General features: G+C 33.7%; 1 protein-coding gene across 1 annotated transcript; it reads left to right on the forward strand.

Annotated features, from left to right (window-relative positions):
* Window positions 1-12,728: 12,728 nt before the first annotated feature.
* Window positions 12,729-24,986, forward strand: LOC133191575 (sodium- and chloride-dependent GABA transporter 2-like). The gene is made up of 13 exons (XM_061327354.1): window positions 12,729-12,938; window positions 13,197-13,328; window positions 14,522-14,840; window positions 14,971-15,103; window positions 16,316-16,450; window positions 16,959-17,062; window positions 17,312-17,436; window positions 17,564-17,676; window positions 22,433-22,561; window positions 22,927-23,026; window positions 23,590-23,690; window positions 23,788-23,958; window positions 24,235-24,986. Exons 1-13 carry the CDS (start codon window positions 12,770-12,772, stop codon window positions 24,379-24,381), a joined length of 1,878 nt encoding a protein of 625 aa, XP_061183338.1. The 5' UTR covers window positions 12,729-12,769; the 3' UTR covers window positions 24,382-24,986.
* The last annotated feature ends 290 nt before the right edge of the window (window positions 24,987-25,276 follow it).

Consider the following 25,276-nt stretch of genomic DNA (forward strand, 5'->3'; position numbering starts at 1 on the left):
TTTTTTTACTTTTATCTTCTAAATCACTTCTCCTTAAAGATCTTAAGTTAATACAAAGAAACTCTCCAAATTAATTGGTAAATAAATATATCTATAGTAGATCTATACGTGTATATAGGGACCTATCGGTGTGTTCCCATTTCGCCTTAACTGTGAAAAATATGTAAGTAAAATAATGTGAAAAAGTTGTAAGGCGAAGTGGGAATTTGATTATTCCTTTGTAAAAACAATAACTGTAAATTAATTAGATGTTTTTTTTACTGATAGGTTAATTACACTGTTAAAAAAATATTTTGGATGTAAAATAAAAAAAATAGTAATATGTAAATATTAATTATCATTAAAGTCTCTAGAGTCACTGTACAATTAAAAAATAAGAAATTTGCAAAAATTATTCATGAAAATGTGAATTATTTTATGGATGTAGTGTCTTAGAAAATACTTAAGTATAGATTAAATGTTTCATGTAAATCTTAAATGTATTAAGTCAGTATTCTACAGTAATTTTTATGCTTAGAGTCTATTGACTCTATTCACCTTTTTCATCAATTTTTTTTTCAGGTTTTGTATCATTTTTTTTTTCACTGTGAGCAAATAATTTGAAATCTCTGCAATCTTTGAAATTTTGCTATGCAATACAAGCATTACTTATACGCATAATTATATGTTTACACAAGTTCCCATTTCGCCCTAATAAACCCCAGAAGGTACGAAGGCGAAATGGGAATAGGAAATTTTACAGTTAAGGCGAAATGGGAAAAAACCGACCTACCTGGTATATTTTAATTATAAACCAATTATAAGTAGGGGTGATCTAGCTACATCAGTTTAATGATTACATATAGCTCTGGCCGACATACAAAACTTTTCTTTTATGCTACAGAACTTTGATCGTCCCAGTTAGTCAGTGACTTCCCAGGCAGAGAGAGAGAGAGAGCCAGAAAAATATCATATTACGCTTTATAATTATGCTATACAAATTATTACAGAAATATACAACTGTCACAAAATCACGGCGTCAAATTATGCAACATAAATTTCTTAAAGGTTATTGATTTCTCTTGTATTGTTCACACTAAGAATCTTAGCTAATCAAGTATTCTTATTAATTTAAAACATTAAGATTCACATACAATCTATTTGAAATCGCTGAAATTTTAAAAATATCATATTTACACAAAATAAACCATCCTGAAACCAAGGGCCTAATTATGATCTGAACTTGTGATATCTCCCATTTGGATAGCTGCATGATCGCTTATCCGAATCTATAGTTGGTATCATTTTTTAGCTCACCTGAACCGAAGGCTCAAGTGAGCTTTTCTGATCACATTTTGTCTGTAGTCCGTCCGTCCGTCTGTAAACTTTTCACATTTTCGACTTCTTCTCAAGAACCACTGGGCCAATTTCAACCAAACTTGCCACAAAATATCCTTGGGTAAAGGGGATTCAAGTTTGTTCAAATGAAGGGCCACGCCTTCTTCCAAGGGGAGATAATTAAGAATTCGTGAAAAATTAATGGCATCATTAAAAAATCTTCTTCTTAAGAACCACTGTGCTTGAAAACATGAAACTTATGTGGAAGCATCCTCAGATAGTGTAGATTCAAGTTTGTTCAAATCATGACCCCCGGGGGTAGGGTGGGGCCGCAATGGGCGATCAAAGTTTTACATAGGAAATATACAGGAAAAATCTTTAAAAATCTTCTTCTCAAGAACAGCAAAGCCATAATTGGTCATATTCATATGGTAGCATCCTCAGATAGTGTAGATTCAAGTTTGTTCAAATCATGACCCCCGGGGGTCGGGTGGGGCCACAATGGGCGATCAAAGTTTTACATAGGAATATATAGGAAAAATCTTCTTCTCAAGAACAGCAAAGCCATGATTGGTCATATTTACTTGGAAGCATCATCAGGTAGTGTAGATTCAAGTTTGTTCAAATCATGACCCCCGGGGGTAGGGTGGGGCCACAATGGGCGATCAAAGTTTTACATAGGAAATATACAGGAAAAATCTTTAAAAATCTTCTTCTCAAGAACAGCAAAGCCATAATTGGTCATATTCATATGGTAGCATCCTCAGATAGTGTAGATTCAAGTTTGTTCAAATCATGACCCCCGGGGGTCGGGTGGGGCCACAATGGGCGATCAAAGTTTTACATAGGAATATATAGGAAAAATCTTCTTCTCAAGAACAGCAAAGCCATCATTGGTCATATTTACTTGGAAGCATCATCAGGTAGTGTAGATTCAAGTTTGTTCAAATCATGACCCCCGGGGGTAGGGTGGGGCCACAATGGGCGATCAAAGTTTTACATAGGAAATATACAGGAAAAATCTTTAAAAATCTTCTTCTCAAGAACAGCAAAGCCATAATTGGTCATATTCATATGGTAGCATCCTCAGATAGTGTAGATTCAAGTTTGTTCAAATCATGACCCCCGGGGGTCGGGTGGGGCCACAATGGGCGATCAAAGTTTTACATAGGAATATATAGGAAAAATCTTCTTCTCAAGAACAGCAAAGCCATCATTGGTCATATTTATATGGTAGCATCCTCAGGTAGTGTAGATTCAAGTTTGTTCAACTCATGACCCCCGGGGGTCGGGTGGGACCACAATGGGCGATCAAAGTTTTACATAGGAATATATAGGAAAAATCTTTAAAAATCTTCTTCTCAAGAACAGCAAAGCCATGATTGGTCATATTTACATGGAAGCATCCTCAGATAGTGTACATTCAAATTTATTCAACTCATGACCCCCGGGGGTCGGGTGGGGCCACAATGGGCGATCGAAGTTTTACATAGGAACACATAGTAAAAATCTTCTTCTCAAGAACAGCAAAGCCATGATTGGTCATATTTATATGGTAGCATCGTCAGATAGTGTGCATTCAAATTTGTTCAAATCATGACCCCCGGGGGTCGGATGGGGCCACAATGGGCGATCAAAGTTTTACATTGGAACACATAGTAAATATTCTAAAAAAAAAAAAAAAACAATTTGTTAAGAATAACAAAGCCATGATTGGTCATATTTATATGGTAGCATCCTTAGATAGTGTACATACAAATTTGTTCGAATCATGACCCCCGGGGGTCGGGTGGGGCCTAAATGGGCGATCAAAGTTTTACATTGGAACACATAGTAAAAATCTTTAAAAAAACTATTTGTTAAGAATAGCAAAGCCATGATTGGTCATATTTATATGGAAGCATTCTTAGATAGTGTACATTCAAGTTTGTTCAAACATGACCCCTGGGGGTCGGGTGGTGCCACAATGTGTGATCAAAGTTTTACATAGGAATACATAGGTTAAATCTTTAAAAATCTTCTACTCAAGAACAGCAAAGCCATGATTTGTCATATTTAAATGGAAGCATCCTCAGATAATGTAGATTCAAATTTGTTCAATTCATGACACCCCCCCCCCCAACCACTTTTATATTTAAACTTTTCAACCTTTAAGATTGAAGTGATTTCTGCTTTTTCCTCGCCATAGTGCTCAGGTGAGCGATGTGGCCCCTGGGCCTCTTGTTTTAATTGATTAGGTAAAATCACTAATCTGAATATTCTGAATATATCACTCATTGGCAATAAATATCAAATCGGGCGCCACAAACTTGTCATAATCATGCATGTCTCTTCATTGTTGTCCTTTTCGGCCGGTGCCTATAAAATCAGATTTTTGAATAACGGTGGTGAATTAAGTGCTAGTTTCGATGATGGTAACAATGCGAAAAGAATTTGTGACATCTGGTTTAGGGGATTATTTATGTGTGGAAACACATGTTTCATCGCTTTCTTTTTTTCTTGTTTATTGAAATGAAAATAAAATTCACGCAGAATGTTACTGTCTTTTTTCTTTAGTAATTTTTGTATATGAATGAATATTGATTACTTGAGCAAAACAAATCAATATGTTACAAATTTTATATATACTATATATATATATATATATATATATATATATATATATATATATATATATATATATATATATATATATAAGTTCATCAATTAGATTATTGAGCTAATCTTTAGCGCTTTCATTCAAACAGTATCAAACGTGTTACAACGCACTTTGAAAAATGTTTTGAAAGTGCGTTAAATTTGGGACCAAGTTAACGCATTGAAAAAAAAAATGCCCACGGCTTCGTCAATATTTTGGTATGATAAATGATTATTTGAACCTGGTTGGATAACTTTTCGGTGATGGCGTCACTTCAGGGTCTGAGATATAGACGTTTTAAAGATTTTTGGGGGTTGTCTTGTTCCCAAAGATTTTAAGGGGTTGTCTTGTTCCCAAAGGTAGTGAGTTGGCTATTATTACTCAGGCCAGCGATATGGCCCCTGAGCCTCTCTTCTTTAAAATTATAGGGCGCGTAATTTTTTTTTTCTAGGAAAGCTTATCTCAAATTTTTTTCATCTATTTTACGTTAACTCTTTATTGAGAGAAAGTATATTAATGTCATACCAGTTACAAATTTTTGGGTAGGAAAGATAAAGAGTTGGGCTGAGGGACCTTCTACCTGTCTTCTCGTTCTCGACGAGGGTAGATCAATTCATCAGTTTTTTGAAAGAAATGTAACAAAATAATGACGTCTATTTTTAAAATCCAAGTCCAGAATTTTTGTTTTATACATATTTCTTCAAAGTGCGTTAAGTGTCTCAATGGTTAAAAAAAAAAAATAAATAATAAAAAAAAAACGCACATTGAAATTTTTTTTCAAGTACGTTATTTTGTCCCAGTTTTAAAGCACTTTGAAAAAAATTTCAAAGTGCGTAATTTTTTTTTCAAAATGCGTTGCCACAGACGTTTAATCATACAAAAATCCAACGAATAAATGTTAACATAGATTTTTTTCTATTACCTATTACTTTCTTTCAAGAGTTATTCATTGGCATATATTGTTGCACGGACAATTGTGTGTCAGGCAAAAGCTGCGCCACCCCCACATTCAATAAATACATCTCAATTGTCTTTACTCGATCATCTTGACATTTCTTTGAATAAGTGACTCTTTCCATTTTTTGAAAACACAGTAAATAACATATGAAGTATAGACTAGAACATTGCATAAATTATAATAAAATAGATAAATAGATAAATAAATGTTTCATGATATTTTACTTTGACTTTTATTAAGTGTCCCCCACTTGCCGCAGATAATGTGAAATTTAATGTAACGGTTTAGTCTCCAAATTACTATAGTATTACAATTCAATAATTATTAGTTATAAATTAATCTTGACCTTTTTCTTTGATCTTTAAAAAGCAAAGTATAAAGTTTAAACATTTTAAATATCAAATAATACTAGCAAGAATCAATAAAGCATATGGTACCTATTTACCTTGTAAAATTCTTATTCCTTGCCCAAATATTACTTTTAAAGAGTTTGCACCAATGTCCACTAGCTCTTCCTTTGCATAAATATTCTTCACCAAATAAATACTATTAATAGATAGACAATTACTCTTAAATTTTAACCTCGGGATCTCGAATATGAGGGGTCTCTCTCAAAGCTACAATATAAACTCAAAAACACCCGAGTGTCCAAGATCATATGTGTTAATCCCGAAAGACTACAGAATCTCCTGAGAGTTTGACTAAAAGATGTCAAAGGGTCGAAGCTCAAGAACTGCATGCATGAGTAAACAATTATCTGTGGGACAATATGCATAATTTTTAAAATAGTTTATCTTTCAAAGCTGTTCTGTTGATTCGGAATACTGTATATTGGTTATTCGTAGGCGCATGTTTCTGTGCAAGATTTTTTAAAAATTTTTACACTGAGCGGAATAAAAGCGGGTTGGTTTCTGGTCCGTGATTGGAACTGTTTATCAGCCTCTCTGGGTCTCGACTACCCTCGCCCTAAGCTAATCCTTACTGCTCAGGTAAATTCCAAGCTATCCTTGGATCCAATCAGAATTGTATTCGTGGAACCAAATAGGAACAACCACATATTTGTTTGAAATATATGTGTGAATCCAGAAGAAGTAATCAAAGACCATGTAGTGATTTCGGTGAGTTTGCCAGAGAGTCGTATAGCTAAAGACTTGAGTAAACAATTATCTTCGGGATGATATGTATATTTGGTTACATAGTTTCTCATTTGATTTTTTTATTACAAAAAATATGTAATGTTTTTTGTTAAGTATCAGCTGGCATGCACTAAGACAGCCAACTTGGCCAATGAGATTCTCTACATTGTAAATAACATCTACGTATTGACCACCACAAATCTGGAGTACAGCTTTATCTATCAATACCAGTTACGTGATAGGGTATACTATAATGGTAGTATACAGCCATCTATTTATGTACGATTAACAATTCTTTAACGTCTTCACCAGTTTATGCTGAATGCCAGATGTGTGCAAATTATAGAATACATTTACACAGGTGAGTCTATTTTACAAACACGTGATTTTTTTTTAAACTGTAAAAGATCAAATAATAAGCTATACATGTTTGTATACATCTTTACATTAAAAAGATTAATGAATTGTATATTCATACATGTATTATCCATGAGAACACCGTTCGCATCTATAAATTTGCGTTTTGCCAAGAAAAAAAATATTGCATACGTTTGGCAATATATATTTAGTGACTATATTTAGTGACTTAATTCTAAGACGTTGGCACGTATTTATTGACTTCAAAGACGTTGGCACGTATTTAGTAACTTCAAAGACAGTTTAACTGCTTCGTAAGCGGAATTCCTCGAAAAGATTTTCTGCCTACAAACACTTCCGTTAGCTCCATTCAGTGTGTTTGTCAATCAGGACTTTTATTAGATACAGACAGCTGACCTCGTGTTAGCCTGCTCCTCGGAGTGAGTGAGAGTGATATTTCTAGGTGTTCCGACTCGAGTACTACTTAGTGTGCTACTAAAGGTGCTTGGAAAACAGTTGAAAGTAGAGGTAGGAGTTGGTTTTTTTTTTTTACTTTTCTTTTTTTGTGTATGAAAACTTTATCAAAGGTGTTTTTTTTTTAAAAAAAATAATGAATATGAAACGCATAACTTTCGTGGAAGTAAAAGAAAAGATTCTTTAAAGAAAAGTTTTATTTTAAAGATTATAATTATACGGCTACCCCTTAAACCAAGCAAAATATCTGATAAAGAATCTAATCGTAAAATTTGTAAGGAACACAGTAGTACGTGTATATGTATTAAATTATTTTTTTTTTATATTGTTTACATCTTCATATTTACGGGTGGTGGTATGTATATTGTGAGTGAGGCGTTAACTTTCGTGTAAAAAAAAATCTTAATGATACCGAGGTATATAGTTAGGAAAATAGAAATCTTGGTAATATAGCAGGCTGAACATGTGGTATCATAAAAATTAATATACATTTGTTTTCCTTAGATAAATATTACCTTATTATAACGTGCTAACATACATGAAATGTGAGCTGAAGATGAGGAGCAGAACGTAATTATACATGACAAAACTAAGCGTATGGCGATTGTACTTTCTGCGAACACTAAGGTGCCCAGGATAATTGATGGCAATGTACAGAAACTTCAATTTAATTGAATATACCCAGTTTAGCGTATTGATCAAGGTTTCATTGGATTTTGTTTTTCTTTTTAAAAGAAACCTTGTGGAAATGTGATTCCACGTTGTAAAGCTAATTCAAACATAAGCATTCGACGCTTTAAGCTTTCGTGCTATAACAGAACATTTCTAGAAAAGTCGTCATGCAAGTAAGGAAAATTATGAAGGAGGCTCTAACAGAAATCTTATATTTAAAAAAAATTAAATACGGTTATCTCCTAAAGACATTTACCATTCTTATAAATAATATTTACATAGGATTCTATGATAAAGGGGGAGAGTGGCACTAGAAATACGCCGTCGCCGACTACAATGCGTAAAAATGAAATAATTGGCCAACAATCAAACTCGAGAGATTCAATCTTTGTCAAGTAAAAATTGAAGTATAAATATAAACAAATTGCAAACGAATGTTTGATGTGAAAAGATGGCACTGATAAGTTTGTCGCAAAAATATACATTTATATGTATGTACAGTGCTTTCAGAATTGTCATATACGAGGGGTTATCAAAAAGTTCGTGGACTAGCGTCATAAAATTAAAACCGCTTAAGATACATCAATGAATTTTTAAACATTAAATAAGCATCTTCTTTTCTATCCGTAAAATAAACTATAAATCATAAGTTTTATTTTTGAGTGAATCGTAAATGTTTTTGTAAGCAATGGTATGTCAAGGCGGCGCAACCTCGAACATGACGTATTTTCTACCTGAGTGTAACTGAGAAAAACTCTTCTAATATGAGCATTTGTCATCCGAAATTCCCATTAATTCACTCATGTGATATGACATAATTTTTCCGTAAAAGTTGCAATTTTTACCTGATTCTATATATTCTATGAAATTTTATCGTAAATTTTATAGGGAATGTCCAACCAATATAGGGGTTAAAAATGACGTCGAAAGGGGGTAGGGTGTCATTTTACAACTTTCTATAAAGTTTCAGCCCCTGGAAAACCTGACATAGACCTAGAAAATGTTTAAACAGGCTACAGAGAAATAAAATACATCCAGAGTACTTGTGTTTAAATACCAAGACAGATTCAGCAAGAAAAGAGACACACGGTTAATGTCGATTTGTAGTCAGGGTGTCCAAAGTCAGACACGTCGAAAAGTGACGTTGATCATTGGTTGACATTGAACACCGGCAAGAAAATTATGCAGGCAAATCAAGCGAGGATCTTTTCCAATGTATAGATTTAATATTTACAATATTAATGCATTGAAATCATGTGTTCATAACATTGTAAAGTCATATAAACAAGACGGGTTTAGGTCTTTACTTTACTCAAGAGAATCTCATCAAGATAAGTGTATTGAGGCAGAGGGAGCGGGCATGGAGAAATAATGACGTTGTCGGACGTCATAAAAATAAACGGCGACAGCGCCGGGTGATCATATAATGCTCTTTTTATTCAATGATAATTTGGCAAATTATCAACATATCAAGCTGAAATTTTCAACACTTCTTAAACTTTTGTTGTTTTATGTTCCCTACAAATTTTGTAATCATCAACTACATAGTATTAATTTTATCGCATCAGTCCACGAACTTTTTGATAACCCCTCGTATATTCATTTGAATGTAGATTACACAGATTTTGACTTTTAAGTCAAAGAAATAGACTTAACGTCGTGATTAACGAATTTTGTTTATCACATCTGTAAAAAATAATCTTTGCTTCATTCATCATATTTTTTTTATGTTTATTTATTTTGATTTTAGATATAAATATCATACATTATCGCTAAAAAATATATTGCAAAATATTTTTCATTCTTCGAAAATGGCCTAGCTTTTGTAGTTGACCTCCTTTACACCGGAAAAAAATGCAGCCATCTCAATGTATGACCGACCTCATTCCTAAGCATGTAGGAGAATCAACCCTTTTCAGTAGGTTTACAGGAATACATGTATCATATAGATATACGTGTTGTAGATAATTAGGAACACAATGCACAACTGACAGTGTTCTTTCGCAGTAGTATCAGCTTGATCTTGGTTCAGTGACTTTTGAATTACTTCGTTATTTTTTGTCTTGTAGAGTATTGCTTCGTACTTTAATACGCAGAACAGACCATTCACTTGTTATAACCTGAAATTTATTTCGTAAAATTTGCATATTTTGTTCGAACATAAAATAATGGCCAAATTATCAGTAGTAGACTAGTAGCGATGTTTTCAAAATGCTGTGGACAGTCACACAATACTTAAATGTTTCTGACATAAACTACGAGTATGTGACATGTGAAGCCAATTGATTTTTTGAGGTGAAAAATATCATTCAGAAATTTTGAAGAATTTAGTTTAAGTCATTTTAATCCCGAAACCATCAATAAAGATCAATCGTGAAATACATTACATTTGGTCACCCAAATTCATCTAAGTTGTGCCAATGACCATGAAAAAACGGCCACGTACTATGTTTCATACCTAATAATGACGAGAACATTTTCGGTAGCTTTCTGTGTATCAACTCGATGAAAAAAAAAATTGGACGAAAGATGTTATTGAATATGAATCCAAAAGACAGAAAGTCGGCCCTACAAACAATATTCCCTGGCAGGTTTTTCACCTGTTGCATTTGGTGCCGTGCCATGCCCTGGGAGTGACAGAGGTGAAAGACCTGCAAAAGAAGAGCCTGTGTTGGTATCTTCGAGGGAGGAATGAGGCGGTCAGACCGTTTCGACCGCCGGTGGCCAGAAAGTTCAATTGTAAGAGCACCTGAATGGAGATTCAGGGGACCCAGGTTCAAATCCAGGTCTGGTCCGTCGCATTTTTCTCCTCTCCTGTTAAGTATTAAAACAAATGACACTGGTCTATGAGTAAACTGTAATAATGATAATGTAAGGAAATATTTTACTGGGTAGCTAGAATTTTTTAAACCAGCTGCAGAGACAACGATGTCTTAGCCAGGTAGGTGAACTACATATGTCCTCATGTCTATATCCATCAGATATGGTTAAAATTATGAAACATGCAGCCACACCTTATTTCCCAGTATTTTCCGCGAAGTCAGAGTGTTTCCAAGAAATTATCAGAATTTTCACCGCCTTAGGAAATATGAGTATTTCCCGGTTTACTGCGCACGGTTTAAAAACAAGGCAAAATTATTTTTAGGGATGGCAATTTGTAACCGGTTAACCGATTACTCGGTCGGAACGATGTTAATCGGTTAGAAAATCTTTAATCGGTTAGTCGGAAAAAATAAAATATATGTAAATTTGAACGCAATTTTCTTAAAATTTATTTTTTAAAATAAATTTCTGCACAAACGGTGATAATTTAGCGTTTCAACATATCTATTTGGAGGTAATTATGGCTCTCTTGATTGAGATCGCATGGGTAATTGGTCAGTTTGTGAAGTGTTAATTACTGTTTAAACAACCTGTCGGTTATCGTTTTTTTTTTTTATTTCAATGAACGGTACTGCCAGGGTAACTAAAAAAAATCTGTGAAATTCAAAACTCTTCTACTTTACTTGATTTGATATCATTAATACTTGGTATACAAATAAACAATACTATAAGATATATAATTCCTAGTACTAGCATTAGCTTTTCATTTCAACGAACGATGCTGCCAGGTTACTGAAATACAATTTTCTGTGAAATTCTTTAAATATATTATTTCTTAAACACCAATAAAACTGGAGGGAATGAGTGACTACAAGTGGCTCCCAGTGGTATTCCGACGGTCTGAGTCCGATTTCAATGAAGAAGATGGGCGAACAAGGCGGGCGAAGTGCCTATAGTGCGACAAACATGCATATGAAGGTGAAAATTAAATTACAATTATAACAAAATTTTCTTTGATATTTCATCTAACATTAAAGTATACTTCATGTAAAATCTCAACAATTTGCAAAAATCTCACAAAGATAGGATTAATTTGCCTATGAAATAGCATACGTACACTAAAGAGGACAAAAAGAATCATTTTCTCATACTATATCACAATTTGTCGATATGAGTGGGTCTTTGCTCCATTTATTTTTAAAAGTTTATCCTCAAATTTTGCCTAAAAATATACATTTTTCTGTTAACAAAAACATGGAGCAAAGACCCACTATACCTAAAAAGTACACTTTTATGACACAACATTCCCATCTTCCGTGAAAAACTTGAGTCCGTTTAGTCAAGGGTCATATCACAAACATGATTTAAATGCCACTATTCACCAGGAGCTGTGTAGCGTAGTGTTTAGCCGTTAGTTTCAAAAGAAAATGATACTAAGGATTTTTACTGCTAGGGTTCGAACCCCACGAATAGTCGAATACTGCATTATTTTTTTAATAACAGAATAATTTTGCCGAGAAATTTTCTTCAGAAAAATTTTGTTTATCACAATTTCATAAATTTCAATAAAGAAAACTTTACTCTAAATACTAAATTCACTAACTGAATATGATTTTTACATATCTGAAGCAATAGGCATTCTGCACGCCTTGTTCACCCATCTCCTTTGGTAGACCACACTAAGACTAATTACATTCATCCGTTTTTGATTTCGAAGAAAAGTTTCGACGTGGTTAGTCAAAATTTCTGTGTTTTTCCCCAGAACAGTGATAAAATGTTTACTTTCTTTAACCTAACAGGTTTATTCTGCACAAAAATGTTACACCCACGGAAGGATTACAATTAAGTGAAATTATAGAACGACAGGTGGATTCGATGATACTTGCTTTTATATGTGAACTAGGATCATGCCAATTTTTTTTTTATTTTGTGTCTTTGAATACATTACGCGAATTTGTTTTTGAACAGAGTTAAAGAGGGCATCGGATAGGTCAATGTCGATTAAATCTACCAATAGTTTTCTCTTTTTTTTTTCGGAATGGTATTACGTAAAGTTTGGCTTAAAAGGTAGGTAATAAAAAAGTTTTTCAATACAGAATCAATAATATAAAAAGAAAATCACCAAAAAATTGTTTTAACAATTCATTTTCCAATCTTTTTATAAACAATCTTAAACATGTCGTTACATCATGATTTAAGTTATATTTTAGATAACCTTGATATCCAACAATGATATGGCTATTTTTATAAGCAAACAAATGCCTACATGAGCAACATTTTTCTCGTCTTATTCAATTTCAAATGTAATAAAATTTTTTAAAACAATCCTCCTTATTTTTAAATCTAGAACAAGTGACAGCATTGTTTCATTAACAAAATCAACGCCAAGACAAGATGGACCTTAACGAGAAATTTACAATTAGCGATGACAACAATACCCAGAATTCCGAGGAGAGAGAGAAATGGGACAAAAAGGCGGAATCCATTCTCTCTATGTTGGGTTTCTGCGTTGGTCTGGGAAACATTTGGCGTTTTCCATATCTCTGTATGAGAAATGGCGGCGGTGAGTTGAAACTGTGTTAACGATGTTCATTCGCAGTAAAATTATATAAATGATCTATACTGTAACAACAAAAAAAGTTTTTAACCAGAGATGTGTCAATAAATAAGAATAAAAGAGACTTCACTGCTATATTCCAAAATCTGAGGGATGGACTACCTGAAGGAGTTTTCTACATGGGTATTTTCACATTAATTTTTACGGATATTTGTATAGAATTTTTACGGAAATTCAACAGTATTTTTGACAATCTGTTGACAGGAGCCTTTCTGTTTCCATTCCTATTTTTCCTCTTTTTCTGCGGCCTTCCTCTGTTCACTCTAGAGGTGACCATGGGTCAGTTCTCAGGCAAGGGAATTGTCAAAGTCTGGGATGTATGTCCCCTCTTCAGAGGTAAGTGTTATAAATCTTTAAAATATTTCTAAATAATTTTTTATTTGGTTGATTTTCCCTTCACTCTAGGTATGTTTTTTATAGGTGGGAGGGGGTTCAATGTCCAAAATTATGTGTCGTGCGGTGCAGATGTTGTACATATCCTCTACGGATGACAGATTACCGGGGTATTAAATGAAAAGTATATGATATATTTTATAAAATATCACAATGTAACGCATAATCAAAATACATGTATTTTTAAACAATACGAATTATTACATGATTGAATAATTGCTAGCTTTCCCAGGAAACCATTGTAGAAAAAATACACTGTATTCACCTGCACGCGATCTTTCAGGGACATGTAAGAATTTATTTTTTCTACATTTGACTAAAATTAGATTGGGAACTTCTAGATTGATAAAATTAGTTATGAAAAGTTATTTTAGCTACACCCGACCTCCACTCCTAGTCCAGCAAACATAACATTCAGGCACGTAGGGAGGGGGGTACCCCTTTTTGTGATTGTCAATTTTTTTCTAATAACCCGTACCTTGTAAATGTTTTTGCGCAAATCACAGGTACTTGTGGACAGGACCCCCCACCCCCACCCCTGGGATATTCAACCAAGGGCTTGTTAAGCTTTTTTTTCACAGATCATATTTATTACAGTTATTTATCATGTGTACCATAGGAATAAATCGGGAAAACCCCAAAACAATCGTTTCACACAAAAATTACCCCACTATACATTATAATGTATATGTGTAGTGGGGTATTTTTTGTGTGGATTGATTATTTTGGGGTTTTCCCGATTTTTTTCCTATGGTACACATGATAAATAACTGTAATAAATATGATTTGTGAAAAAATGTCCAGCAAGCCCCGGGGTTGAATATCGGGGGGGGGGGGGGGGTCCTGTCCACAAGTACCTGTGGCGCAAATGTATTCTTATGTCATATACAGTACTTTCGCGCACAAAATGTGGAAGTGCAATTGCTTTAGCATCGTCGCAAGCCACGTGCACGGGTTTTGTGTCCATTCTATTTCCACAGTGGAAATAGAATGGACACAAAACCCGTGGCTTGCGACGATGCTGCTTTAGATAAATAATTTTGACTCTTGTGCATGAGTAAAAGTTCTATAAGTAAATGTTGTAACGTAGATGTTTTCTGTCATATGTTTCACCGAGATACCACTTACTTTTTCAGGAGTGGGTGTTGGAATCTCGATTCTATCTACCATCTCATGCTCATACTACATCGTTATAATTTGCTGGACACTTTATTACCTTATAAACTCCTTCAAATCCCCACTACCATGGACTCTGTGTGGACAGGAATGGAACACACCTCTGTGTGTGCTGGCTGGACATCGGGAGTCCGGAGTAAATGATACCATTCATAACATTACGTCCCATAATGTCGGAAACGTATCCGGTACATTAGATGTACACCAAAACGGTAGTCTGGATGTCGTAAACAAAACTCAAAGTACTTTAATTGCAACACCGGAAGAGGAATTTTGGCAGTAAGTATTAAAAATTTTAAGCTTTTGACAACTAAAGAAGAAAAAAGTAACCCTCCATCCTGAACCTCGTTTTGCATTTTTGTCTTTTTTGAGTGAGGGGTTATTTTCACTTTTTTGAACATTTTATCAGAGGAAGTGTTCTTCATCTGTCATCAGGACTTGAAGATATAGGGAAGATTCAGTGGCATTTAGCATTGTGTTTCCTTGGGGCCTGGGTGCTTGTGTACTTATGTATTGTCAGAGGCGTAAAAACGGTTGGAAAGGTAGGAACAATGTAAATATCTACGAAAACTTTATAATAACTCTCAGAATATTTGTAAGACTAACTTTTATTTTTCTGAGTCTTAAAAAAAGAATGTAATGAGGGTTGTTCTAGAAATTCGCAGACAATGTATATGATTTCAGAAATGCGCAAATTTTACTAAAAGATAATTTCATGTGTGCATCTTACTAATAAAAAATACACTTTTAAAAAATATAATCATATAATTATATGATAATATAATAATATGTAAAATATGATCATATTCTGTTTAGTGAAATATCATTGTCCGATTGTGCCGACAGCCACAAGGCCATTTTTATTACATGTATACGTACATATAAGTATGTAGTATCGTTTTTTAAAGAAGGAGGGGGGGGGAATATTTGACAACTTACCGAAAAATTCTTCTTCGGGCAAAATCCTATTTCGGGGGGTGGGGGTCAAAAAGTGGGAGGGGAAACCGCCCTTTTAGTGAACATTTGTCAACCGCCCTTTCAATGAACATTTTCAACAATAAAAGGCTACTTTTGGATAAAAAAAAGGGAGGGGGCAAGCCAGCCCTGGTACTACGTGCCTGATACATTTCAGTTTTGTTTAAAGTATCGTGTTTATTATTTACATACATTAATTATAGCATCAAAAAAAATTAAAACGATCAAAATCTGGTTTCCCTCGTAGTTTACATGTTTGTTTTTTTTAAAACTCAAACGTTATTTTGATTTTTAAGAAAACGGCAATGTCAGTTGCGTTCTTGACACGCAGAGAAATAATAAAATACTGGTATCTAGTGCTAAGCGCAGTACATCTCCCTTGATTTCTGTCAATTTTCACAATGGAAGCTATTCGGAGAGAAACTTAAAAGAATTTCAAGGTATACCTTAACAAAATTTGTGTCACAAGTGTGACAAATGACAAATGGGATAAACATGAGAAATGTGTAACGATTGTTAACTGTAAAAGAATAACTATAGCGTTCTTGACTCAACTGCACCAAGATTATTCTTTCACTGTATAACAATCGTTGTAACACTTTCTCGTGACATCCCATTTGTCAAAGTCCGCTTGGCGTCCAACTTACCGTGTTCTTATAACCTTCGTTAGTGTGAATAGAATGCTACGAATCCAAAGGTTTGGTCAATTATCTTCAGTTCTGTTGCCTAAAAACAATTTTCTAATTGTTTTATAAACGGAACGTCTCTTTTTTTTGTAGGTAGTTTACGTCACTGCGACCCTTCCTTATATCCTCTTGTTTGTAATACTTATACGTGGCCTAACTTTGCCTGGATCCGCCGATGGAATTCTGTTTTATATTACTCCAGATTTTGAGCGTTTGAAGGATGGAAAGGTACACATTCTATATTTGGCTTAGGTTTCTATTTTGAATAATGAATCGTTTTGATCATCCGCCATTTCTGGAAAAAATTTTGGGATTGGACTTTGGCATCTGCAGCCACTTAAATTACGCTTTCAACATGCAACGGACTACTTTGTTTGCTATGCAAAAATTTCACACATTCCTCCACATTTCTTAAAGAATATATAGTGCAATTTTTTTTACATACTTTTAACCTTTGTTTTTTTAATTGTAGGAAGTTATGAAATAAAATATCATTACAAAAGATAGAAACCTATGATAAAATGTTCATTTTTATTTGAATATGCAATATATTTTGATGCTTCAGAAACCATGCAAGAACTAAGGTAACAGTTTAAGAGTCTGAGAAATTTTATGCCCCGCTATGAAAATGAAGATGTTCAATTAAATAATTTCAGAGGTTTAAGTCGATTCATGGTCCTTTGTCACTTTCAACCTGTCTGAGACTGTTTCATAAGCATATCTTATAATATACTAGGTATGGGCAGAAGCCGCCATTCAGATTTTCTACTCCAGTGGAATAGTATGGGGAGCACTAATAACTATGGCTAGCTACAACAAATTCCATAACAACTGCCTAAGGTATATAGGAAATAAGTTCACAAAAAATCTTGTTTTGAATTCTTTTTTTTTTAAATTTCTTTTGAAAATATTCAACAGATATATTTTATTTAAAGTTCTTGCTATTTCAATACAGAATTCCATTTGGAAAAGAATAAATGCTTTTGGGGTTGCTCACGGAAAACCAAGAATCAAATAAACAGGTTACCAAAGCTTTGCAAATGAAAACTTCGTTTTTAAAGATCTTTTGCTTCTTTTGCCCTCTATTAGAGACTGTTATGCTCTGGCACTGGCGGGAGAGGGAACCAGTATTTTTGGAGGATTCGTGGTTTTTTCAGTCCTAGGGTACATGGCACATGAAAACGGTGTCCCAATTGAGAAGGTCGTCAAGTCAGGTTCATATTTCAGATATTGATTATACTAGTATAATCTTTTACCACACCATAACGATGATATGTGAATCATACACTATTAAATTCTGAACTTGATTAAAGTGATTTTTTTGCATTATTTCATCTACAGGGCCTGGTTTGGGATTTATAGCATACCCAGAAGCCCTGGCTAAACTTCCTCTTTCCAATGTCTGGGCTGTTGTTTTCTTTATTATGTTACTCACTGTAGGACTGGATAGCACGGTAATGAATCTTTGAGTTCATAGTAGATTACTAAGTACATAAGAATGAAGTATTACTAGTATACTATCACTTGTTAAGAAATATATCCTGTTCTATAAACAATTATAAAGAAGGTATGTTGGGTAGTTTGTACAAAATTGTTGCACTGAAGTTTGAAATATTTTTATAACACAAAAATCACCCCGTAAAGGTTGACTACAAAATTCATAAAAGAGAGACAACCTTAGAAAACTTTCAAAATTACATTTTCCCTCATCTATACGTACTGGATTGATCTTTATTCTCTACAAAAAAAATTCCCTTATATGAGAACAATTTGTGTTCGTATTATTATAGACCTAGGTCTGTTATTCCGTAATTACTAGGTTTTCTTTAAATAAACTACAGCCCCCGTTCTCGGTTGTACAGTACAGGCCACGAGTTTTCCCCGTCGCACGGTGGAAAACACACCGTGTGAAATGCTCTGTGTTACACCGTGTGCACGGTGTAGCGCGGTGTGTGTGGATTTGAAATACACAGGTAGGCACACCGTGCCGCACCGTGTCTAGAAAAATTCCAGCTAATGCACCCCGTGTCGCACCGTGCCCAAAAAATTCCCTCCGTGCCGCACCGTGTCTTTAACATTACAGAGAAAAATCATTTTGTTCTGATAAAGTATTTTTTAAGATTTTAAAACAATTAGCACATTGATTTATATGTATAATTATCGTTTTCTAATCTAGAAGACATTGACATGCATGTGTTAAATTCTGAATTGTACTAAATAATGATACATGTAACAGGATTAAATATCAGTAACAGAAAAATTAAATGGAGATGAATTTACTGTTCGCCCAGAAGTTCATATTTCGTAAAGTTGTTTAGTTATTACTTTTTAAAATTATTACTTGGATTGAAATTTTTAATGTCTGAAGAATTTAATCCCACGTAATCACGTAACGAAGAAATGGCATGATCAGTGTTACATGTGGTATACGATCCGAGCTGCATGTATTTGTTTTAGTGTACAAACCAAGCATTTATATTCTTGTGTAGAGCACATTTATTTTGTTAATCTTATATTATTCTGAATTTATAAGCGAGAATCGAGAGCAAAATCCCTGTCTACAATAATGTGCGTATTTTTCGTAACAGAATTAAGTCTTTACATAAACTAGTAAGTATAAATTCTGTTTTAAAAATCCTTTCAGTGTGTGTAAGAATTTAATATGTTTTTTCCTTAATTATGTAAAGAAACAATGTCAGAGAGAGAAAGGAGAGAGAGAGAGAGATGCTCTTAACCCCCTTTCACATACATGTAAGTCTGAAGGAAAAAAAAATCATTTAATTCTTCGTTTAATAATGCCGAAGCGTATTTCTTGTAACCGACGTTTTTTTTTTCTTTTTATAAACTAGTATTTATGTTTTAAAACCTTTTCAGTGTAAGTATTTTATAAGTTTTTCTTTAATTGAAGTGTGTAAAAAAAAAATCAGAGAGAGAGAAGGAGAGAGATTCTTTAAACCTCCTTTCACATAAATCTGTAAAAAAAAAAATAAATAATAATATTAATTCTTCGTTTTATTTACATTACCAAAGTCACAATTAACCATTCTATAATACTATTTAAATTCTGTAACATTGTTTCATAGTCAACCCAACATGTTATTCTCGGTTACTCACGAAATCCTCGTGCCATACCTGTCAATCAAAATCGCACGACGCTAGACGGCCCAGAAAGTCTGTTTACGCGGAAAGTCGTGATTTGAAACATTCTTATGGTCAGTTCCGAGTTCACACCTTTCTTAAAAATATATTGGGACACAGCCGGAGGGCCAGGGGCGCTGTGTGTTTATCACACCTTTCAAATTTGTTCGTCTTTGACCACATCAAGTGTATAACACACTCAACTGACTTTCAGCAATTCATCTACCGAGTTACGCCACCACACGTGTACTTTGGCTTGATTACAAACTTACTTGTAAATTATTCCTTTTCAGACACATATAAACATGTAACCTGTTAGATTATGGTTGTTTTATTTCACAATAGCGTAACATAAAAAAATCTTCAGACTCTCAATTAATTTAGAAGGGGGGGGGGGGTAACAAACGTAATAGCTTGAAAGAGGCCAGGGATTTTACTACATGTAACTACATATTTTTTTTTCTCTAAAACCATGATAATAACTTTACAAAGACTTTAAATTGATCATAAGAGAAGCTTTATTCTATGCATGTACATCCCCGAACTACATTCGCTACATGTAATTGATTTTTTTTTTTTTTTCGCAAACCGTTCGACACATTTTTCATCAAATAATTTCAGGATAAGGTAATATTTGTACAGTATACCAAAACTCGACTTTTTTTGTGTGTGATATATATTTACCTCCATATTTTACAAGATTACAGACTGCAATAATCCTTAAATTATCGAGAGTTTATGAATTTTGTGCGTGTATCTGACACGTTTTAAATTTTATTTTAGATATTTTTTTTTTAAATCTCTTTATGTAGAAATGATTTATAAAATAAAATATGCATCTGATGAATACGACAGAATGCATACGTGCCAAAAAAAAAAAAAAAAAAAAAAAAAAAAAAAAAAAAAAATTATGAAAATGACTGTAAATAAAATGAACACAGCTATAATCGAAAGAAAAGACAACCAGGTAATTTATTTACGAAACTGTAATCACTATTCCTTTTGAGCATTATAATAGTTTACCGAACATATTTTTTTCTCTCGTATAACTAGGTTTTGAAACACGACTTACATGGATATGTCTACACATTTGAAGACTTTGTCTTTTCGGTGCTGTCACGAGGACGTGGATCTTAGATTTTAGGACATCTTATTTGTTCAAACATCTGTATATCGATAATGAAGAACTAATATTAAAGAAAAAGGTATTAAATTAAAAAAAAAAACTTTTTTCAAAGGAAATTGATATAAATGATTAAACAAAGAGAATGAATATTTTTTTTAAGTTCTGCGTGATATCGTAATGGGACACTGTGATACACCGCGCGTACACACCGTGTTACACGGTGCGCAGACATCCTAACTTCAAAGACGCCGACATTGATCGAGGTCCACGCAAAAGCGTGGACTTGCGGTCCACGGGGCCCCGTGTTTTTCGGGGAAAACTCGTGGCCTGTACTGTACATCAATGATAATCGTGAGCTAGCTAGAGCGTTGTATCAGTTCTTTATTTGCAAATTTATTTTAATTACTTTTTATTTCTTAACCCGTTCTTAATTTAATATGTGGAATGAGTCATGTTGTAACCTTTTTTATTACCCCAGAACAAACATGTGCCCTAGCTTATAGCCAAGATTGGGGAGCCTTGGAATCTATAATTTAACATAGTAATGCATTAATGTAACGTACATGAGGTTATTTTTGTATACAATCATTTTTCATACTCCATTCATCCTGTTACATATAAATGCATAGATCTTGATCTAAATAAGGGTAAGATAATAAGTATCTAGTACGGGTACTGCATATACACACCTCAACAATTTATACACAACATTCATACTTAAAACACAAAATGCTTCCTGCATGTGTACTCAAAAACCACAAAAAGGGTTGGGTGGGGATCAGACAAGTATGTGAGGCTATAAATAAAGCCATCCAAGACCCACTAGTATTTTAGTATTGGTCTATATTGACTTAAAGGATACTAATATCTCAAATAGGCTACTTGTAGGATTCATTAATACAATATCGAAGTAATTATGTTAACAACAACAAGAAGCCCAAGGGCCTTGAATCGCTCTTCTGATAAATTGTACAACCTATCACTTCTTTTTGAAGCCTCTAAGTATCCTATATATTTAAACAAAGCTTTGAAATTCCAAAAGGAGGTCATCGTGAGCTACATGTTGGTTAAAACACTCTGAGAACCCAAGATGCATTAACTGACAAAGTTTGATGATTTAAAGCCCCTTATTATCTTTAATATTCAGATAAAGCCATGATATTCCAAAAGTAGGTCACGGTGACCTACTTTTTAGTAAACATACTCCGAGGACCCCAAAATTCATCAACAGACAAAGTTTGATGATTCTAAGTCTCTTATTATTTGAAATATTTAGATATTGCCTTAAAAAAAACAAGAAGTAGGTCACTGTGACCTACTTTTAGTTGACACATTCTGAGGACTCAAAATACTTTTAGTTGACACATTCTGAGGACTCAAAATACATCAACTGACAAAGTTTGATGATTCAAAGCCAATCGTCATCTGAAATATTTAAATATAAAATTCCAAAAGTAGGTCACAGTGACCTACTTTTCAGTTGACACACTCCGAGGACCCAAGTTTGATGATTCAAAGCCAATCGTCATCTGAAATATTTAAATATAAAATTCCAAAAGTAGGTCACAGTGACCTACTTTTCAGTTGACACACTCCGAGGACCCAAGAAACATCAATTGACAAAGTTTGATGATTCTAAGACAATTAGTATCTGAAATTTTTAAATATAGCTACTAAAATTTCAAAAGTAGGTCATGGTGACCTAATTTTCAGTCGTTTTGTAATCTTGAAAAGGGTAAAGATTTTTATGAAACCAGCTTTAAAAGATGTTTAACAATAAGAAGTCATTGAGGACTTTTGAACGATTGAAAAAGACAAGAGGAAACAGCATTGAGAATATATTTCCGATCACAACGATATCACAAAGTAAATTTTAGTTTGGGATGTCCATTGTGAAAAATCCATGATTCTTTTAAGGTAGTAATCTAATCCGCTTGATATTGTAGTTCGGGACTATCGAGCCTGTTTTTACAGCACTGTCCGATTCCTTCCGCATTTGGAGAAAACGCCGAGCTCTACTGACTGCAATTTTCTCCGGTGTGTGTTTCCTTGTTGGATTAATCATGTGCACTGAGGTAATAATGGCGATGTGCTCACATTTCGCCTTCGCTCTGAAAAAAAATTATTTTAAAAGAGTACAAAGGCGATAAGGGATTTTTTTTTTATAATTCCTTTGTAAAAACAAAATTCTAAACTGATGTGATATTTTACCGATCAAGTCAAATGCAAAAAGTTAATCAAGAAGCGGCGGTTGGTTTAGGGGTCGCCGTGCCACCACATGAGATCAACCTGTTTATGAAAAGCAATTTTCCAATAGTTTAATATAATGATTTTTTGTTCAAATGATTAATTTCTTTTTTATAGCGATTTGAAATCATTTCTTGCATTTAACATTTAGATGGTATTTTTACCTTTTTATCACGACTGTGGTATTTTACAGGGTGGTATGTACGTGTTTCAGCTCATTGATTGGTATTCGGCAGCCATTGCAGTGCCACTCTTCGGATTTTTTGAATGCATAGTATTTGGGTGGATTTATGGTAATCATAAGCGTGGTTCAGCCACTGAAGTAGCCGCAGAACTGTACGTAGTTGTCTGGTTGAAAAAAAAATTTCGACAAACAAACCGGAGAGCTACAGATCCAAGCAATGCAAAAACCTTCGATTTACGGCGCTTGGGTTTTATTGGGATTTTTTGTCGCACGGTTGGGTTTTATTTCATGTAATATGGGAGTTCCACTGCAAAAAAGCCTTCTATCCATTAATTAACCATATATTTTACTCATAATCTGTTATTTTATTCACCTTTCAAAAGTCTCGAACAGTCCTATGTTGTCGTCTACGAATGTCAGTTTCAAAAATTTTGACACATACATGTTTTATACATTAAACAATACCCAAAGCGTGCGACGAAGAAGTAGTCCTGAAGGTTTTTACATTAATGCTTGGATCTGTGTGTGTCCAAATTTTCTCAACCAGAGAGCTACAGTTCTGCAGCTACTACTGTAATATCTGTATTCATTTTTTTTCTTTCAGTCGATTATATACATTATCTATGCACCGTCATTTTGCTGTGTGTTAAAAATTATATTAACGATTTACAGGAGCAGAAATGTTCTCTCGGGATGTTGCTTTAATGACAGGACATGGAATTCCAACCATTATCAGAATTTCTTGGTGTTTTATCACTCCATTGATCCTATTGGTATGCATATTCAGATACAGAATATAAGCCGTTTCTTTCTTTCATAAGAACGTTGTTTTATTCGGCGTAATTAATTGATGTATGTCTCCATTATCAGGTAACTATGATAGTGACCCTAAACTCTTACGTCCCTCCCGAGTACGGCACTTACAAATACCCCGACTGGGCCCAGGGGTTCGGCTGGTTTATTGCAGTGATACCCCTTCTACCGATCCCTCTCCTAGCCTACAGAGAAATAAGAATCGCCTCGGGTGGCACTTTTTTGGAGGTTGGTGTTTTTTAATTAGCTTATTTATACTCACTGTAAAGTAATACCAATGATGTACATACTACTTGCTGGTAGCTGTTTGAATCAAGTAATTAGAGATATACTCTTTAAGTATTCATTATCTGTTTGTCCGTAAAATGCATAAATATGATTTTTTTTCTTTAATGAATATTACTTGTCAAATGAATGATAGTTTATAGCTCTTTTTTTTGTGATAACATATGATTTTGTTTTATAAATTCAAAAATTCAAAAATTTTCAAATTTAAACTTTCAGAAATTGAGAAAATCGCTGCAGCCAAACGAACAGTGGGGTCCGAACCACACGGAGGAAAATAAGAGATATAAGTCAGAGATACGGCAACTCAAAGGAACATTTCTACAAAAAGTTATAGTGAACATGACCGGCAAGGAAATAGTATGATTTTCCGTACATGTTCCATAAGATCTGTTAATTCTAAAACTGTGATGACCAGTAACATTCTTCCTAACAGATATACAATGTATTTGCAATATTTGAGTTTGTATCATATTTTTTTATGAAAGTGAAATAAATTTTTACATTTATGTAAAAAAGAAATACAGTCTGTATTTAATACAATGTGAATTTTGAGCGGGTAATAGTTGTCTTACTTATTGCCTTTGTATAGAACATCCATAGAATCGTATCCCAGTCAAAAATGGTACTGTATTTACTATTCCAGTATTTTAATGGATAATGCAATTTATTAACTGCTAGGAACTAAGACAGAAATATATTTTCTCCCTGTGAAATATGGAGCACCAAATTAACATAAACTAAAATCATTGATCATACATGCAAAGTATTAGAAGACATTTAAAATTCCATTTCTAAGCGCAATTATTGGAAATAGTGTACAATAAGAAATTATAAAGCAGTAAATGCTATTGTTAATGTAATTGCTAATTATATTGTATACCATATAATACACTTATCTTGTGCAAATCTTATGTGTAAATATTTATGTACATATTTTGTATACGTATGAGATGTGTCTTTTGTTCAAATAAAACAAACAAACAATATGTATCATTTGAATTTATTTCATCAATTGGATTGATGTGCGCATGAAATGATTGATGCGCTCTTTAATGCAATCAAAGTGAATAACAATGTGCGCATGAATTCAATAAAAGAGAGCAATAATTCAATTATTGCGAGCATACGAATAAGTCAATTGAAAGAGGTATTAATTTTAATTTTACGCACATGAATTGAATTATTGCTTTTGTCGATTTAACTATGGCTCGCATTAATGTTTGCTGATATTTGAAGAGAGCTGAACTGAATTTATCAC

This window comes from Saccostrea echinata, unplaced genomic scaffold (genome assembly GCF_033153115.1).
Source record: "Saccostrea echinata isolate AGI-Se365-2 ecotype Australia unplaced genomic scaffold, CSIRO_AGI_Sech_v1 ptg000001l, whole genome shotgun sequence".
In the NCBI taxonomy this organism is placed as follows: domain Eukaryota; kingdom Metazoa; phylum Mollusca; class Bivalvia; order Ostreida; family Ostreidae; genus Saccostrea; species Saccostrea echinata.

Excerpts from the sequence above, each read along its gene's own strand:
- LOC133191575 (XM_061327354.1), top strand. The coding sequence starts at position 12,770 with ATGGACCTTAACGAGAAATTTACAATTAGCGATGACAACAATACCCAG. Across the intron at positions 12,939-13,196 it reads CTGTATGAGAAATGGCGGCG|GAGCCTTTCTGTTTCCATTC; the intron begins GTGAGTTGAAAC and ends ATCTGTTGACAG. Across the intron at positions 17,677-22,432 it reads CTGTAGGACTGGATAGCACG|TTCGGGACTATCGAGCCTGT; the intron begins GTAATGAATCTT and ends TTGATATTGTAG.